This window comes from Merops nubicus, unplaced genomic scaffold (genome assembly GCF_000691845.1).
Source record: "Merops nubicus isolate BGI_N331 unplaced genomic scaffold, ASM69184v1 scaffold18165, whole genome shotgun sequence".
NCBI classification, from domain to species: domain Eukaryota; kingdom Metazoa; phylum Chordata; class Aves; order Coraciiformes; family Meropidae; genus Merops; species Merops nubicus.
The window spans coordinates 1222-19344 of NW_008611845.1; the positions used below are offsets into that span (position 1 = coordinate 1222).

Below are 18123 nucleotides of genomic sequence, written 5' to 3' on the forward strand. Positions count from 1 at the left end.
GTTGTGGGAAGAGAGGTCATCAGTGAAGGCTGAGGCAAAAATATCATCAAGTACCTCAGCCTTCTCCTCCTCTGTTGCTACCAGTTTGCTAGTCTTGCAAACCAAGACCAAGTTCATCTCCGGCCGCACCCTGGCCTTCCTGATGCCGTCACTACAAAACCAGGCAGTGTCCCTGTAGTCTTCCCAGGATACCCATACCTGCTTCCACTGCCTGTGCAGTTCCTTCTTGCCCTGTAGGCTGACCAGCAAGGCTTGGCTCAGCTGTGCCAGTCTCCTGCCTTCCCTGCCTGATTTCTTACAGATGGGAATTGAGAGCTTTTGCACTTTATGGAAAGCTTTCTTAAACATTTGCTAGCTCTGCTCCCTTGTCCCTGAAGGCAGTTTCCCAAGAGGTCCTACTAACTAACAAAGAGGTTCTTGAAGAGTTGGAAGTTTGCTTTCCTAGTTTCCTAGAATTCAGGGTTCTGACTTTTCTTTTTGCATGACCCATCTCCCCCAGGACTGTAAGCTCCACCAGTGCATGACCACTGCTATCCAAGCTGCTTCCAATTTTGATGTCACCAATTAGCTCATTTGCATTGGTGACCATCAGGTCCAGTATCACATCACCTCTTGCAGGGGTATTACCTGGCTTAAGAAGTTATCCTCCATGCCCTCTGGGAATTTTCTGGATTGCCTAGGGCTCACCGTGCTCCTTTTCCAGCAGATGCTGGGGTGGTTGAAGTCCCCCAGCAAGCTAAGAGCCTGCAAGCACAAAGCCTCCTGCAGCTGAAGTAAGAAGGCTTTGTCAATAGATCTCACTTGACCAGGCAATCTGTAGTAAACACCAATCACAAGATTTCCTTTGTTGCCTCTGACTTCAATTCCTACCCATAAGCTTTTGACCTGCTCATTGTATTCTTCAGGGACAGCTTTTCACACTCTATCCATCTTTGGACCTGGAGGGCAAAGCCTTCACCTCTCCTTCCTCACTGGTCCCTTCTGAAGAGCCTGTAAGCATCAATACCCACACTCCAGTTATAGCATTTGTCCCATCAAGTTTCAGTAATGGCAGCTAGGTCATAGCTTTCCAGCAGCACAGTGGCTTCCAAGCCCTCCTGTTTGTTGCGCATTAGTGCAGAGGCACATCAGGTGGCCTGTTGGCTGTGTCACCTTCTTAGAGCAACACCCCTTAATTCCTTTGAGGTATTTCACCAGCGTTTCCCTGTTGGCTCCTCAGGAGCATGTGGCTCATTTCCATAAGACTTCAAAAGTGCTTCAGCAACTCCAGCGCACCTCAGAGCAGCAGCTGAAGGCCCTCACTAGCACCCCAACCCTCTCTTCTACTGACCACTATACACTTATATGTGTATAGAATCACATTATCATTAACAGGCAGACCAGCAGCCAAACTCCTCCCTCCACTCCCACATCACACACCAGAGATCCAAAGCACCAGGGACAAGTCAATGCACTCACCCACCAGAGCAGACATGACGAAAGGAGCAAGCTGGGCAAGGAGCCAAGCCATGGGAGATGGTAGCAGCCAGGCCAGGCGCCCAGTTATAAAGCAGGGACTCAGAAACAGCCTCGTGTTCTGGCCCTGACATCCTGGGAACTCCACTTGCCACAAAGAGTCAGGGAGCCCCTCCAAGAGCCAGAATCCTCACACAGCACATGTACTGTGTAGACAGACCTCCCAACCCCACTATAAGCCAAGTCAGCTCTTACAGAGGTGGCTTCTTGCCCCACCTCCAAGTTAATGTGGAAGGTGGGGGCACCTGGTTGTGATCTCCTAATCAGTTCACACCCCGGGCTGGCCAGACCTCCTTCAGGGCTGGGGGTTTAACCCCAGCGCTTCACCCTCTAAACACGGCATGTCATACCACAGCGTGGCACGGGCCAGCCTCCTGCTACCTCCCTGCCCTCTCAGGTCTAGTTTAAAGCCCTGTCACTGAGCCCCACAAGCTCCTGAGCAAAGACCCTCTGACATTTTATACTAGCAATGTGCAGCATAGTGTCATTTATTTTGATTCTGTCTGACGGTTTGTGTTACACTGAGTTTTAGCCACTCATAAAAACTTTGACAGCTTTCCCAAGTCTGAAATTTTCCATAAGGGGGTGTTGGCCTCAAAGTGGATTTTTTTGGGAAGTTTCCAGACACATTTTTTTCAGCTGCCTGAGATAAAAATTAAGGTTATTTACCCTTGTTAGGGGGAAAAAAAAAAAGCAAGCATTTTAAAATTGAAAAGTTAAAGTAAGAAAAAAAATTTGAAAAAGTAGGTCTTGCAGTTAAACAGCTGGGTGGTCCTTGTGTTGAGCAGGGGTCTCTGGCATCCCCTGGAGAATGGACAAGTTATTTGGCTGCATCTTTGAAATATCTTAGTTTACAAATTTTCAGGAGACTTCTTAATGCTTAGTTGTTAAAGGTAGGGTTTCACAGGCAATTTTATTTCTAGCACTTCCTTTTTATGTCCTGTGCAAGCTTAAAGGAATTTTTAGTTGAGGAAGGAGGTTAATTATTTATTGTACAATTTCAAACGACATCCTCTTAGTTTAAACTCTGTTTTGAGGGGGAAGGGTTAAAAAAAAAAAAAGCAATCTAAGATTTAGCCTATAATTGTTTCATTTGCCTTAGTTGTGCAAGAGTCAAAGGTATCACCTCCAGCACTGTTGGTGAGTACATGCAGTGAAGGTGAAAGAACCAGTAAATATTCAACCTGATACCTCAATGAAAGTCAACAGTGACAGATCTTGAAAAAGAAAGGGTAAAGAAGATTCAAAGAGTTAAAAGGTATTTCTATTTTCTCTTCCTGGCTAATAAAGTTGTAGATGGCCCTGAGGGCTGTCTGCTTCAGTGACTACATAAGCATTGTATTTTGAAATAGGCTTGTGCCAGCCCCGCCCTGTTTCTCCAATACATGGTTTAACAAGACAGCAGGGCATTACAAAACAAACCATTACATTGAGGGACAAACTCTTTTTAGTGAGACTTTAATAGGAACAATGTTTGCTGCTAGAGTAGCAGTAAAGGCAACACTGATGTTAGGGTTGTATTAGTTGTCTGGAAGCTGTGTTATTTGCTCTTTTTCCAGCAAAACTCTTCTGTAGCTACAATAACTGTGCTTTGGGTGACCCACAAACATACTTTGAAACCCTGAGGTGAAAAATCATACATAAAGGTGAAAATTTAGTTCCTCCAGCACAGATACAAGCAATCTCTTTTTTAATCTTGACATTAAAATACATGTCATATAGGATTGGACCAATGGGACTCAAATTAAGAATGGAGAAAAAGTAAGAAGCAAAACACAAACTAAACTTAGACAGTTCTCTAAAGAAGCCACTCATTTCTTCTTGCCCTCACTTGACTTGCGGTGTGGTGCTCTACTTAAACTGATAGGAGTTTGTGATCTGCTTATACATGGACCAGCTTTCTAACAGTCTGCAAGCCGCCAGGTTGCACTGGTGAGTACCAAGAGTCCACTTTCCTGTGACATCACACATCAGAACAGATGCCTTCCCATGAGGCTCAAAATCCTTTCAAAGACAAATGTGAAATTTCAACTGCAAAAATAAACTCCCAGCATGAACACACCAATGGGTAGAATAGGAATAGCGTGGAGCAGCAAGTATCATAAAGGAAGAGTTAGGCCTTCAGGGAAATGCAAGCCATTTAAGATCACAGTTTCCCAAACACTTGAAGCACAAGCTCACCTTTAGGTGGGTAATGGTCCCACTGGTGTTAACAGGACACTTCGTGTGGCTGAAGTGTACGGGTACAGGGCTTGCAGGGCTGTGCCAGGGCTCGCTGGCTCAGCACGTTTAACACCTGTAGCATCAGGAGGCCAAAACCTGAGAATACTGGAATGCTTGTGATTGCTGTGGAAGGACTAATTACGCTCTCACATCATTTTTTGGTGAAATGTGTGGCTCCGTGTTAGATTTCTAAAGGATTAAGTTGTATGCAATTACTACCAAAGGAATAAATGAGAGACAATTCAAAGAAACAAAAAATACTTGTTGCTAAATTTCATGTTATCAACAGCATTTTGGCTGTAGGCAGAAAAAAGTACCAAAAAAAAAAAAAAGTATTTTACATCTGTATGCCCAGCACTAGTCACTCAGGTTAAAGAAGCTTCTTTAATGAAAATTTGCAAAAGCCATGACTTAATTCTGTATGTGTAGTAGTTAGGACTATGTTACAAATACAATATTTTGAGTTTTGTAATAGATTACATAGATAATTAAGCAAAAACAGGAAGAAAAACAAATCAGAAAACCTTAAGGCACATTTGCAGGAGAAAATGCTTTTCAGGTCCTCATTGTAAACTAAATAAATATAAATAACTAAACATAGAATTGTGTAATGTTTGGCAGGGGAAGAGGCTTTTCAGTAACATAATGAATCCTGTCTAGTATGTTAGATTCCTTCACAGATGTCCACAAAGAGGCAATGGAGGAGAGCTGATGCCCCAATTTGTTTGACTCCTTAGGACTGTGGAGAAGGATACCTAATTTGTGGGTCTCAATTTTTTTTTTTTTCAAATATAGTGAAATATTAGAAAAATTATACTAGGCTTTAGAAGGCAACTGCTCAAACTGAAAAGTTGGTGGTTTATAAATACATACCCTGTAATTTCTTGATTAAGCCTTCCTCAGCATAAGTAAATATTGTATATATTAGCTTTATTTCAACTAAAATATTTCAGCAGTTTCCATCCATGCTTGAGCATGGTGTTCTAGTTCCTTGTATTTTTTAAAGGCATTGCAGAATAGGTACTTATTTATGTTTAATGTAATTCCTTCAATGTGATACCCGTTTCTTAGCACCAAAATTCTCTTGCTTATGCCTTTTTCCCTGCATAAGGCCCATATCAGGAAACTTGTACGTTTGGGGGCTTTGGGGGGTATTTAATCCTTTCAAGGCAAGAAAGGAGAACTTATTTATGTAGTTGTATCACTTACCTACAGATTTAGACCATCACAGTTGGTATTCACCACATACCAAAACCTCTGTTAAAATGTTTATTCTACCAGGGTTTCGTCTGGAAAGGTGTGAAACAAGCACTTCTGCTGTGCCAGGGGGACAGACTGGAGACATAAGGGAAAGCAGATGTGCACGCATAGATGTAGCTTTACAGAAACAAGAGCAGCAACACAGAGCTCCTAACTTTAGCATCACGGTACACGAACAGCAGCTATTGAGCCAACTGTGCCAAAACAATTGTGGCAATGGGAGAACTGATGAAAGACAAGTAGCATGCATGGAGTCTGGGGACTGCAGCAACAAGGCACCTGAGCCCATCATGCGTGCACAAGCGCCATCGCATGGTCAGCAGGCGACAGGTTCTGGACACCAACGGCTGTGCAATGTCGTTATAACTACTGTTTGTTACCAAGGGAGGGCAGCTGTTTGAAGCCTTGGACGTGTTTAGCCCCGGCCGTGCAGCAAGAAGCGACCCAGGGCAGCAGGGGCGTGCGGAGCTGGGGCCTGGCGCCGGCAGCAGCCCCGACGGGAAGCCGGAGTGCAAGCAGGATTGGGGCAGAACTTAAACCTGTCACGGGCAATACTGAGGCCATCGCCGAGACGACTCGGCATGGACAACCAGTAGAAACTCCTTTTCCAGCAGAGAGTGAGAAGGAACTTTTGAAAGCGCTACAGAACTAATGCTACAAAACCATCATTTAAAAATGCTCTTTGATTTTTTTATGTACTAGAACAAAATCAGCAACAATATTAATGGAAAATGTTTCAGCCCTTCAGAACAAAATCTGAGATTTGGCTGGAAATGGCATTTCCCAAATGCTTACTAACATCTCAAAAATAAGTACTGACCAGTGCCTTAACTTTGTACCATTTCACAAGTTAGCTCCTTATTTGTGTTAATGCATGATGTGTTACATCATGCTGCCTCTTGAACACTGAAGTAATGCAGCCTGGCACAACAAGGCCTTCGGTCAGCATTGTATCCTTCAACAAAGCTTTAGTTCAAGTTGAGCTGGTAGGAAATACTGTGCGATAGGTCAAACCTCCTTCCCCATTACACTCCCCAAAACCACACAGTGCCTCAGCCAGGAGCATGCTGTGCCTCCCTCCTTCCACCAGCTCCACAGAATAATTCCTACAAATGACAAAGCAGCAGAAACTCCCAGAATCTGGGGGAAGGAAAAATAGAGATTGTCGGGGTTTACTTCCTCCATCATTCACTTGTATTTTTACTACTTGGAGTTCAGTGTCACAGAATATCCTGGCTTGAACAGCGTTACCAGCGTGAATGAGCTCTACAGAACCCACACCGGAGCGCAGCCTGGGATGTAGTATTAGTTTAATGGAGACAGAGTGCAAAGTCATACATATAAAGTTCTGTTAGGTACTTGAGAAAACATAAAGGTTATTTTCTACCTGGGGAAAGCAAAATAGAATTTTCCATATTCCCTGTCACTCGAAACCTTGACAGAAACTTCATTTTAAATCCAAGCTACCAGCAGAAAAGATGGTCTTTCACCTGCATCTCTCTTTTCACTTCTAAAAAAAATAAAGTTTTTCAAACCTGTTCCCTCATGTTATTCACTGCACATCTGTACAAGCACTACAGCTGAGACAAGTATGGGGAGCAAGCATCCAGGAGCAGGCCAGGTCCAAGCTTCAACGACCACCCAGACTTTGCCCCCTTAAAGAAGCAATATGACCACAGTTGTCTGATCAGACACTTCCTGATTTTACCAGGTTCATGTCTCTACAGAAGTTACGACAGCAACTAACCTTCATTTTAAAGATTTCAATAAATGCATTTTCCCTGCATTTTTCTTTATGGCAAATTTAAGGTATTGGGTGATTTTCTTGCCTGTTATGCAGCAAGATCTGAATGGAAGAAAAGGTGGAACAGGGCACCAGGGAGACACTTCTATGTCTTCTGTCACTGTTAGTAACTTGATGCTAGTCCACACAACAACGAAACCTTCTGCAGAAATAGGAATGTAAAGGGATCGCTTTTACCTTATATTTTCACAGAGAGAGCTCCTGGAAGAAAGGGTAGGGAGAGAAGGAGGAATAAACTGAACAAGTTATCCTATGGGTGTTTATTCCACTTTGGAGAAAGTTGAGTTTCCACCTGGAGTTAATTAGCATCACAGTTCTGAACACTGGTCCTCCAAATCCCTATGGCATCCCGACTGTTGCTGCAAATCCCGTGCCACAAAGGGTGTGCATACAGAGGATTAAAATCCACCTGCAGTACCTCCAGGGATGAGGACTTCAGCATTCCACACTGATGGGGAGGGGAAGTGTGAGTCCTTACTGTGCATGAGGCATGTGACCCTTGGTATTGAGAATCCGGTGTTTCTGCTTTCCTAAAAAATGTTTTGCTCCATTAATAAGGTTTTCACACTCATCTGGATGGGAAGCAGACACATTAAAACAAACCACCAAAAAAAACCTGCACAAAATAACTCTAAACCACGCAGAGGACCACCTTCAATGGCAAACCTGCTTTTGGCTCAGATACACAGCACAGGGCTGGAGAGCTGCTCTAGGTCAGGGGTTGCACACAGACCTTGGAGAGCCACAACTCCCAGAGTTTCCATTCACTTTTAGACTTCAGTTTCATTAGACACAATATGAAACTAGCATCCACTTTTATTAAGAACCACCTCATTTCCATGCATAAAATCAAGAGAAGCAGCAGTCACCCCATTGGCATTTATAAGAAGCTGAAGTGAAGAACTAATTCACTTCACTACTACAAAACTACTTGCAGTTTTGTCCACCTTTGCTTCCTTAAAAATCTGATTTCTTAAACTAGGTAACCAAGCTGAATTTTAACTGCAAGTGGTTTGCAGGGCAGTGCAGTATTTGTGATATGGATAGACATAATGGAGAACTCAGCTTCTAAAGTAGCTTGCTTAGTCTGAGCTAACCAGCAAAAACGCCTTGAAGTGATGCCCAGCCAACTGTCTCTTTCTAGTTCTAATACAGAACCAATCACATCTTGACAAAACCAGGACAAAAACTAAACTGGTGGAAGTTCTGTTAACTTGCACCAGTCTGGCAGGTTTCTTAGATACCAGTATTTCGCAAAATATCGAGGTGATGCTGTTCATTCTTCCCCATAGTGAAGAGGCAACATAGCACCCTCCTAAAAACAATTTCCAGGTTCTGACAGATTACTGGAAGATTCAGTTACCATAGTGTAGGTAGTGGTGCCATCCGATGCCCTGCACTATCCAGCTACTGCTCCAGAAGTCAAGTTAGCATCTTCATCCTAGCTAAGAAAATCTAAGTAATTTTCAGCTTCCTGCATTTTACATGGCATCCCTTTCTCACACCATTCACCTACATCTCAGCACCGCGACTCAGTGAATGCAGAGTGGGTGGATCCAGACACATCAGCACCGTAGTGACACTTACACTGTTTGTACTTGGCTCTCTGATGCTGCAGTCACATGCTCCACATGTTCAAAGGCTCAAAATATTCCCATCATTCTTTACTCATGACAGCAATCAAAGCTTCCCAGTTAGAGGAAATGGCAACGTTTTGGTGGCAAAAAAACCCCTTTGCACTTTACCTGCTCTCCAACCCTATCCCTGGTGTGACAGGATACATAACACACTGTTTATATCGTATGTAAACCATAGCTGACACCTCAGACTACCTATATATGCTCCTAACCTCCCTTCTTCTCTTGAGAAGGATCAGGAGCAGACTTTGGGCCAGACAGACTATTCTGTAATGACCACCTGGCTCTTGGGCAACTCTTTTCTCCACAACTCAGCATGCACGCGTGATTAACTCAAGAAGGAAGTGGAGAACAGTTCAGAATAGAAGGAACTGCCTTGGGAGAGGACTGCAGCTGCTAAAAACAAACTAGCCCAGCCTGGAAGAGCCACTGTGAAAGCAGGCTGATGCAAGAATGGGCCAGAAACAAAATTCACTACTTGTGCATTTCATTGTCTCCATTCTCTGCTTCCCACCAGGTCCTGTGCACGTCATGAGAAAAAACTACTACTTAATATTTTAAAGGGAACAAGATACTTCCATGAAACAGTTCTTCATGTTACCGATAACATACACATCCCTAGTAAATCTGGTATCAACTACAGCAGTATCAAATCATGGTTTAGACCTAAAATAAGTAACGACCAATGGCTGTTTAGCTGGAGAGATGTAAGGCTGGCTACTATCCTAGCACTATGATGATCCTAGTACTTGGCATTTGTTACCTACCCAGGTAAAGGGAGTACATAAAATGCTTTGGAAAGATTAGGGCACTTTTTGTTTTTAAACGGCAGTTCAAGAGATTAAGGCCCAATCTCCAAAATATCTGGATGCCTAAAAATGCTTATGGGTGCTGAACCAGTTTCTCACAAGCACTTTAGCATGTCTGTATCATTAGACCCACACATTCAGTGTGTTTAGAAAGACCTCTTTGGACTAGATTTCATCGTAGTGGTGGTATCCTCGTAGCACTCTGTGGTAGCTTACGCTCTCTTTGTGCTCACCCTCATGCTCCCAGACCAGGTAAGACATAAGTTTATCTGAGTTCCTAGAATTCAGAGTTAGAGAAATGAGCTTCCAAAGCATGGAAGATGCAGTCTTTGAAACAGACACATTTAAGATTGTATACTGGTCAAGTACTAGAAGAACCAGGAAAAAATGTAGCTGATTCTTTTAAAAAGGAGAAGTATTATACAAAAATTAATGTATTTACTCTCAACACCATGAGAGGTAGTACTTTACAAATGGAGAAAGCGAGTACAGGAATGTAGATAGGGTAAGGGAACACAAAAGTACAACATAAAAATCAGGCACAAAACTCAAGCTGCTTCATCAAAGTCCATTTCAATGACTGAAATGATGTTTACCTTTAGAATGCCCTTGAAGATGCTAAATACAGCTGAAACCAGGCTTTGAAAATGAACACAGTACTTTGTATAAAAACAGGGAAAGTAACTTGACTTGCTAAATAAACTACTTAGAACTATGTACATTAGTACAAATAAGAAGTTAAACATAAATGGATTATGTTTAGTAATTAGCACCCCAAAGTAAGTTTATTATATTTTGTCCTAAGGAGTGTGATTTGGGCTAGCTAAGCAAAAGTAGTTTTACAACCTTTTCCTCATCTCATTCTTAATTCCATACCCATCCACCTCACCCCAAATCATTCTCCTCTACAGCCTTTTCCAGATATTTATAGTTCAAGATCATAGCTAGTATTTGCTCAATAGAACTTTGAAATAAGCAATTTACTCCTCCTGTATTAAAGAGCTCCCAGGTCACCCACACAGAGTGCCACAGTAACAAACAGCTACATTTCAGATGAATCACATTCTTTTCATAAATCCATTCTAAAGCAAGGGCAAAACCAGTACTACCTGTTCAGATCTGGCTAGCTTCTAGTTTTCCTTTAGGAGTTTAACCAAAACTCATTGTAATACTGGAAGTCACAAACTTAAGTCAGCCAACATTGGCATCCTAATGACAAAGCGTAACACAGCCAGAATCCTAAAGCCAGAACCATACAAGGTAAGGAAGAAAGTTTTTGCTGTAAACAGTTGTCTAAAGAAAACAAGACTTTGTGCAGAAAGGGTACTAGCCTTCAGGAAGAGATGGGTTTTTTGCTTTTAGTTCTTGTACCGGTTGAACAATTACTGCAGCCTTGTTACTCAGAAAAATGGTATGATTTCATGAAAATAAGCAGTATTTTATTTCAATACCAGATTTATGGTTTGTGTGTTACGCTGGGGCTGGCTTGACTGATATTAAACAGATATGTCTGAAACAGAATAACATAAATTAGACATGCCGTGAGACATGTACAATTAATTTCTACTAAAATGTGGATAATTAAACCCACTTCTACACCAATTCTTTGACACTTTTAATGGTGATAGTGACTAGTATTTTAGTAAGAGGGTAAAATTCAATAAAATGTAGGACAGCCATACAAATCAAAGATACTGTTCGCATAGCTTCCAATTACACTATGAAAATACCCCCTCAAAACAGAAATAGGCACTTCATCTTTAAAAATGAAGCACTCTTTTTTCTTCAGTCATCATCAACTGTTGGCTTGATTGTCACTCCTCTTCTGATTTGACCCCAGCCAATTAAACTGCAAAAAGAAAAAGAGTTTGCATTACTTTTAATAGTAATCAGAAATATCCTGGATAAATCAGTATCTTTCTGTCATTCTTAGGCCTTCAGTTCTCACATTTTCAATTTTCTCCACTTGTCTCCTACCCAAAACATCCTACACGAACTGGTTAGTGGAAACAGAATAAAAAGGATGAAGGACAGAGAACATTCTTATGTTTGTAGTCAGCTAAGGATGCACCTCTGAAGAGTAAATTAAAAATCCGAAAATGTTGTAATTTATGTTGTACTGGTGGACTGTAAACCTGTTCACAGCATGACCACTTTGACCTGTGCCTGAAGTGCTGCATTACTTTCAAACAGAAACAAACAATGTGAAAATTCAGGCAAGATGACACTGAGATTACAGAGTAACTCTCAATGAACATGTAACCTATAAAGGTAACTCAACTCTCACCTAAGTTCCACTATTTATATTCAGTAAAATTAAGGCCCCTTTTATAGGCCACTGTTGCCTCAGAAAAATATGCTTTTAAAAAGAAATGTAAGATTGTGTCTATTTCTACAGTCAGTCCATGTTACTCATACAACTGCCTTTAAAACATTTCCAATTTTGGGCAAGGAGACACACAGAAACCACACATGCATCTCAATTTACTTTGTTAAGCATTGGAGACTGCCTCTGGACAGTAGAAAAGGAACTGAAGCATATTGGCCCAGCACTTCCCACTTTTTAGGGCCATATCCGTAGGTTATAAAGGAGTCCACCTTTGAATTCAGTGTTCCTTGGAATCACTAGTGTTTCCTCTGCTTGGCTGTTTGCTCTTTAACCTCTATGCCTTTATATATTTACTTTCTGCTTTATACTTCTTTTTCTTTCTCTTTCTTTCTCACTTTTCTCCATCTTTTCAGTACTCCATTGACACAGGCTATAAGTTCCTTTCCATAGTACCATACGTTATCTTTACTCCAACTGGATATTACTGTGCTGCTCTTCCCAGTTTCCCTCCTTCCCCTTTTCTCAAGTTTCAACTTCCTGATGTTCTTTGTCCTTTTAATACAGCACAGAAGGCAACTTTTAAATAAAAGGATCTTTTTAGCAGGCTGCTGCTACTTGCTCACCAAATAGTCCACAGACAAGTGGGAGTTTTTGAAAAATTTGGTAATGTTTTTCAAGTGGGAAGTAATCTACAGAAGCAACAAAACTCAGTAAAATTTGCAGAGGCTGTCAGTCTGTAGCTCAAAACCAAAGTATTATTTCCAATATAAATAGTTTAGTTTCTCCTCTTCCTTCTGCTTTCCCTGACTTAATTTGGATCCTGCCTTTTTTTTTCCCCTCCCGCTCTTGTTCAAGACATTTTTTTTTTTCCCAGGGAATAATCTCTTGCTTAATTTGTCAGCTAGCTCCAAGACAGCAAGCACTAAATTCCCATCCACACTTTCTTGTTGATCTGAAAAAGAAATGAATCCACGGAAATTTAAAGCTTGGTTCTTTTTCATATAGTAGAGCCTTCTTGTAAAAATGGCTATGTTCCCTTACACCAGAAGGGCTGCATGTGATCAATGACTCCAAATATCCTCATGTTCTTATGATATTCGTGTAGTCTTACAGAACAGGGGCAGCATTCATCATCATCATCATCTAATAAGAGGTACGATGCTAAGATTAAAATGAATCATCAACCAATTCTACTCATAATTTTCAGCCTCCAGATACTTCTGTGCACCCAGACATTTTATATTTGTAATTTGCATGGGTCAATCCAGTGGACACTTTTTTCTTTCCTCTCTGCTCATAGTACATAAAATACTAGGACCTTAGAATGTCCCTCCTCTGTTCCCCTGCTATTATTTTAAGGCTGCAGTGGAGACCCCATAGAGCTCCACAGACAGACCACCCCTTACTGAGGTGTGTATAAAGACAGGCCTTGGCCTGACGTTGCTAGAATTTCTTCCAAGCTGTTCTGCCAAGATTGCCTGCTCCTAGCTCGATCTACAGCATGGCAGTTGGGAAACAAACCATGAACCTCAGATGCTTCCTTGTTTGTTAACTAATAGGTATCTGCCCAATTATAAATATTATAAATATATATTTAAAAAAGGAGGCTAGTAAAGAAATTAAGCATTCCACAATAATTGTCTGAATGTGTTAGGAAAAAACAGAGGTATTTTTAAAATACACGCTTCCCTATTCTAGAACAAAATCAGATTTGCTTGTCTGCTTGGGTTTTCTTGTTACTAATATACCAAGCAGGTACTTCTACCAGCTTAGCACCAACTTACCGCCAGTGTTTCTCAACTCTTCGACTCAGAGCAATTTTTTCTCCCACTTCTGTGCATACTGGGTTAGTTAGCACAATCTTCCCCAAATCAGCCTTTACTGCACTGACTCTCCCTCCAGTAGACAAGGATCCTATATTTACCATTAAAACTTCATTCTTTGATAATTTTTGCACCTGAAGAAAGATATAAAAAACTCTGAAACATAAGATTTAGTATTAAAAAAAAAACCTAACCCAACAATAACAAAACAGACAACATTGAGTTTCTTCTGCTACCTACCTGTCACAAAAAAAAAAAAAAAAAAAGGCTGAGAAATGCAAAAGCTATAAATATCCCCATGCACAAGCCATGCACAACAGTGTCCAAGGATGAAGTTTATATGTGAAAGGATAAATATGTGAATACATTGTGCACGTAGTACTGCAGGTTCTTGCTGTGACATAATTTCTTGGGACTTCTCTACATTTTGTATAAAACACACTGATGATTGCACATACTGTATTAAAAGCATAAGTGGTGTCAGGTATTGCTACAAACCAGGACGTTACACCATTCTTTTGCATAATCTGGATATTCTAATTTCCTTTATGCCTACACACAAAGTGATTTCTGAAAAAAATAATCCATTTCACAGGATAAAGAGAGCACTGAAGCACTTAACTTACTGCTGCATGAAGAAGTTCAGAGATTTTAATGCTAAGAGGGAAACTATGATCTTTTAGTTTGATTTGTACGAAAGGGACCATGGAACATGAGACTGCTGTGCATTAAGTTCAGGTTCAACTACAGTCTTTCTAAAATACTGAAGTTTTAAAAAGGTCTTCAGAAAGAAACTGCAAAAATCATGTAAGTGGGAAGTAGGTCAGTACAGGTACAGAACTAATTATTGCACAAATTAATAGGCTGTTGGCAAGTGAAAACTACCACCAGCATGTTTAGAAGATTATCTAATTCTAGTACTTATAAATAATTTGTGCTACTTTACACTGCTCCAATATTAATTCCTACTCCTCTGAAAAGCATTCTTCTATAATATTAAACAGGGAGATAAGTTTAGTGACAAGCACACATGAACAGGGAGACAAAATTACTCAAGATCAAAAAATGTATATACTAATAAAACTTAGCACATGAAGAGAAATCAAGAGGGAAAAAAAAGCCAGAGGTGCAGACCTTTGCAGCTTTCTTGTCTCCTTCCGTGCGCACGCCCAGCAGCCGCATCCGCAGGAAATAGGAAATTTCCAGCTCCGTAAATATTTCTGGCAATGCTCCAACTGCACCAAGAACCTGGCCCACCATTCGGTCAGCCCGACACAGAGTTGGATCAATCTTGGTTCCGACACCTACAACACAACAAGCAGAGTCACAAAAAAAAACTAAACAACCAACCAAACACAAACTGAGAACACAGAGGGAACTCCCTGTTACCTGGGCAGCACTTTCAGAATGCCAGCAAGACTCTGAGCTCTGTCTAAACAGATGAAGGAATCCTCTACTGTTACAGCCGGTACAATGAACACCACAACTTGATCTGTGTTGGCCAGGGATGCTCATGAAAATTACTCATTTAAATGTCTAATTTTCACACCCATGTTGTGTCTTTCTCTCTCCATATATGAGTTATTTTAAACTGCTTGTAGCCCTTTTGTTTACTACACTGAACTTCACTGTTGGACTAAACCAATCGTTTTCCATAAACACACAGAAAGAAACATTTTCATAAAAGAATATTCTTACCTATAAGACCTCCTGGAGCAGCGTATTGGAGATCATTGTGTTCAGCAAAGAGTGACACGATTTTGGAAAAGATTGGCTTGCACATGAGCTTTCCTTCGCTGTCCTTGGACACAATACCAGGCCGGACCTCAATCTCTTGGCCCACCTAATTACAAAAGTGAAAAGTAATTAACTGTTTGTTTCACAGGAACATAAAGCTAACTGCTAGGCACAGATAAATATTTCTTATCTCAAAAGCTACTAAATATATAAGTCCTTGGTTCTGGGCTTTCTAGGACTTCTGTTGCACTGTTCACTGCAAATGGAACAATACTGAAATCTCTGTATCATAGCCAATGTAACAAGTTACTTTCTTCTCAATACCATTTGTAAAACTTCTTTAGCAAAGGATCTTAATCACCGATAATTCCAACATTTAAATTTTGAGTTGTGGTTGGTTTGTGTTTTGGTAGTAGTTTCTTTGTTTTGTTTTTTTTTTTAAATGACATTTCATTTGAAATGTTACAGTACTGAGAAAAATTGAGCTAATTCCATTGATGTAACTGATTAAGATCAATAAATGGCAAGACAAAGAAAATAAGTTGTATAAATGTTCAAAGATGTGGTTTGCTTTCCAGTCTAGCAGAGTGATTTTTAAAGTTTTCATCTATTGACAGTATCCCACAACCAAATGAACACAAAACAAAGCCAAACCCAGCATATTTAAATAGGGAAGTGGGAAAAGGACACATTTCCAAGGTACTTAAAGTTATTCTGCTCCCCTGTTCTCCCCAGTAATTCAGCAAGTGGGTAGGACAGGAAAACAAAGAATAGCTCCTTCAGTTTTCATAAGCAATGAAATCAGTATCATTACTAGCAAAAGTTAGGACTACTGTAAAAAAGTATATCTAAAAAATTAAAAACAGCGTTTCTTGTTCTGGCATTTTAAAACAGGAAAGTAAAAATGAAATGCCATCCAACTGTATTCCAGTTTAGAAAAATCAATTATATATACACTCACTTTGTACCAAACATGGAAAAACTCTACTCACTATTATCTTTACAAACCTCTAGACAAGAAAGAGAAAAGCTTACCTTTAAAACACCCTTTAAAATACTGCCACCAGCTACACCTCCCTTCAGGTCATCAACTTCACAGCCAGGCTTGTTGACATCAAAAGATCTAATAACTGAAAAGAGAAGACCACAACCAGGTTTATATTTAAGATCAAGTTTTAAAAAAAAATTAGTGTCTTCAGTAACTTTGCCTGCTTCCCTATTCTTATGAAAGTATACACATATTTATAAACATTAAAAAAAATATAATTCAGGAAGAACACTAAAATATGATTAATATTTTATTCAAAATTTTTAAGTATAGAGTTGGTCAATTTTTATGCATCCTGAACATGCTTTGTAGGTCCTTCCATGTTTTATGTGGAAAAAAGGGCAAGTGGACTGATCTTATTACTTCATAATACACCGCACAGGAACTGAGACTGCCAGTTATATCCACACAACAGGAGACTGACACAGAAAATCCAACCAGGCTACTTGTAGGATTTTCATGGGAATAATTTACATTTCAAATTCAACACTTTCTCACTACCTTGTTAAGACACATTTAAATTCACAGCAACTAAAGGAATGTTTTTAAGACACAGATAAGCTTCTCACCTTTATTTCATTTTTGTACTGTTGTACACATGGAATATACACAAAAAAGACAGTAAATGCCTCAAAAAGATTTAACTCTAGCAATTAACTATGAACAAACAACACAATTCTCAGACAATACATTATTTTTTAAAACAAGAGCGCTCTAAATGGTCCCTTTAAACCTTTCTAGAGCACTTGGCAGCACGCTATGCCAAGTGCAGATGCAGGCAGTGCCTGGTCAGGCAGAAGAGCCCAGAGCACTGGCTGGCAGGGACGTACCGATGAGCCTCGGCTCGGACGTGAAGTCTCGCAGAGGGACCGGGATCTTCTTCACTATGTACTCGCAAACCACCTCAATGTTGTACTTCAGCTGTGCTGAGATGGGAATTATGGGAGCTCCTTCTGCAACTGTACCTAAAACAACGTCAAGTCCAACATCAAGCCTTAGTATATTATTTACAGCAGCATGACCAAGTGTCCCGTTATTGATAAAAATACTAATGGATTTCAGGGCAGATTTTATGTGCATTTCTCAAGGGGGGAAGTATCAGAGGATTCACCCTTCCCTTCAGTGTTTCAGCTCAAACCAGCCAGGCATTCTGAAACAACTCTCGTGTTGCCTCTGGACAGCTGTGTACTGCTTGTACTTGTGTACTTTACAGTTGCTTTCCCAACACTGTGCAAGATAATCTTCTGCTCTAAGGCAGAATCGACTTCCTACACTGTGATCAGAAATATTCTTAAGATAATTTCCTCAGAGAGATTGGGTATCTCTCAGTACGCGATACATCAGTATTAATTATACACTCTGATTTCATTGTGACAAACTAAAATTCTAATCAATTTAGTGATCTACGTGTCCTAAATTTTGCAATACAAATACATACTTTAGAAAAAGTTACGTATATAAGTAAATACGTACTTTAAAAATAATTCTTAATTTTCTGGAAGGACATTAAATATTGTAAAATATTGTTCATTTTAATGGTATCTATGCTTCTTGTGATAACCCCAGTTCTCTTCTGTGATTAAAGAACCTAATACATTTATACCTACAAGGTGCTCCTAACAAGTACTGCTTCATTCTCTCCTGCACTGCACGGCAGTAAAATCTCTGTCCAACCCCTACCAAAGAGGCAATCCAAGGAGGAAATACAAATTCAGTGAAAGCTGCTAGGTAGGAGCTATTGCTACCAGCTTTACATCAAGAGCTCTGACTGAACAGCCTGAACCAGGCATGAAGCACAACTCCAACAGGTTATTTTTTAGATTAACAGACTACATGCACCAGCACCACCCAAGTAAGAGAAGCACTTCCATAACCCTACAGAAAACCACCATGTCCATGTCCCAACACTGAAGAACTTCCAACACTGACTGGATTCCT

At 40.4% G+C, this 18123-nt stretch overlaps 1 protein-coding gene across 1 annotated transcript in view; it reads right to left on the bottom strand.

Annotated features, from left to right (window-relative positions):
- Positions 1-10665: 10665 nt before the first annotated feature.
- The window catches only part of EIF2S3 (eukaryotic translation initiation factor 2, subunit 3 gamma, 52kDa), a gene marked incomplete at its 5' end in the record, with an annotated part of 11919 nt that continues 4461 nt past the window's right edge, over positions 10666-18123 (bottom strand). The window contains 6 exons of the mRNA XM_008941366.1: positions 10666-11097; positions 13362-13534; positions 14535-14704; positions 15099-15243; positions 16173-16267; positions 17016-17150. Coding sequence (XP_008939614.1) covers positions 11034-11097; positions 13362-13534; positions 14535-14704; positions 15099-15243; positions 16173-16267; positions 17016-17150 — 782 coding nt within the window. The remainder of the gene's footprint in view (positions 11098-13361; positions 13535-14534; positions 14705-15098; positions 15244-16172; positions 16268-17015; positions 17151-18123) is intronic.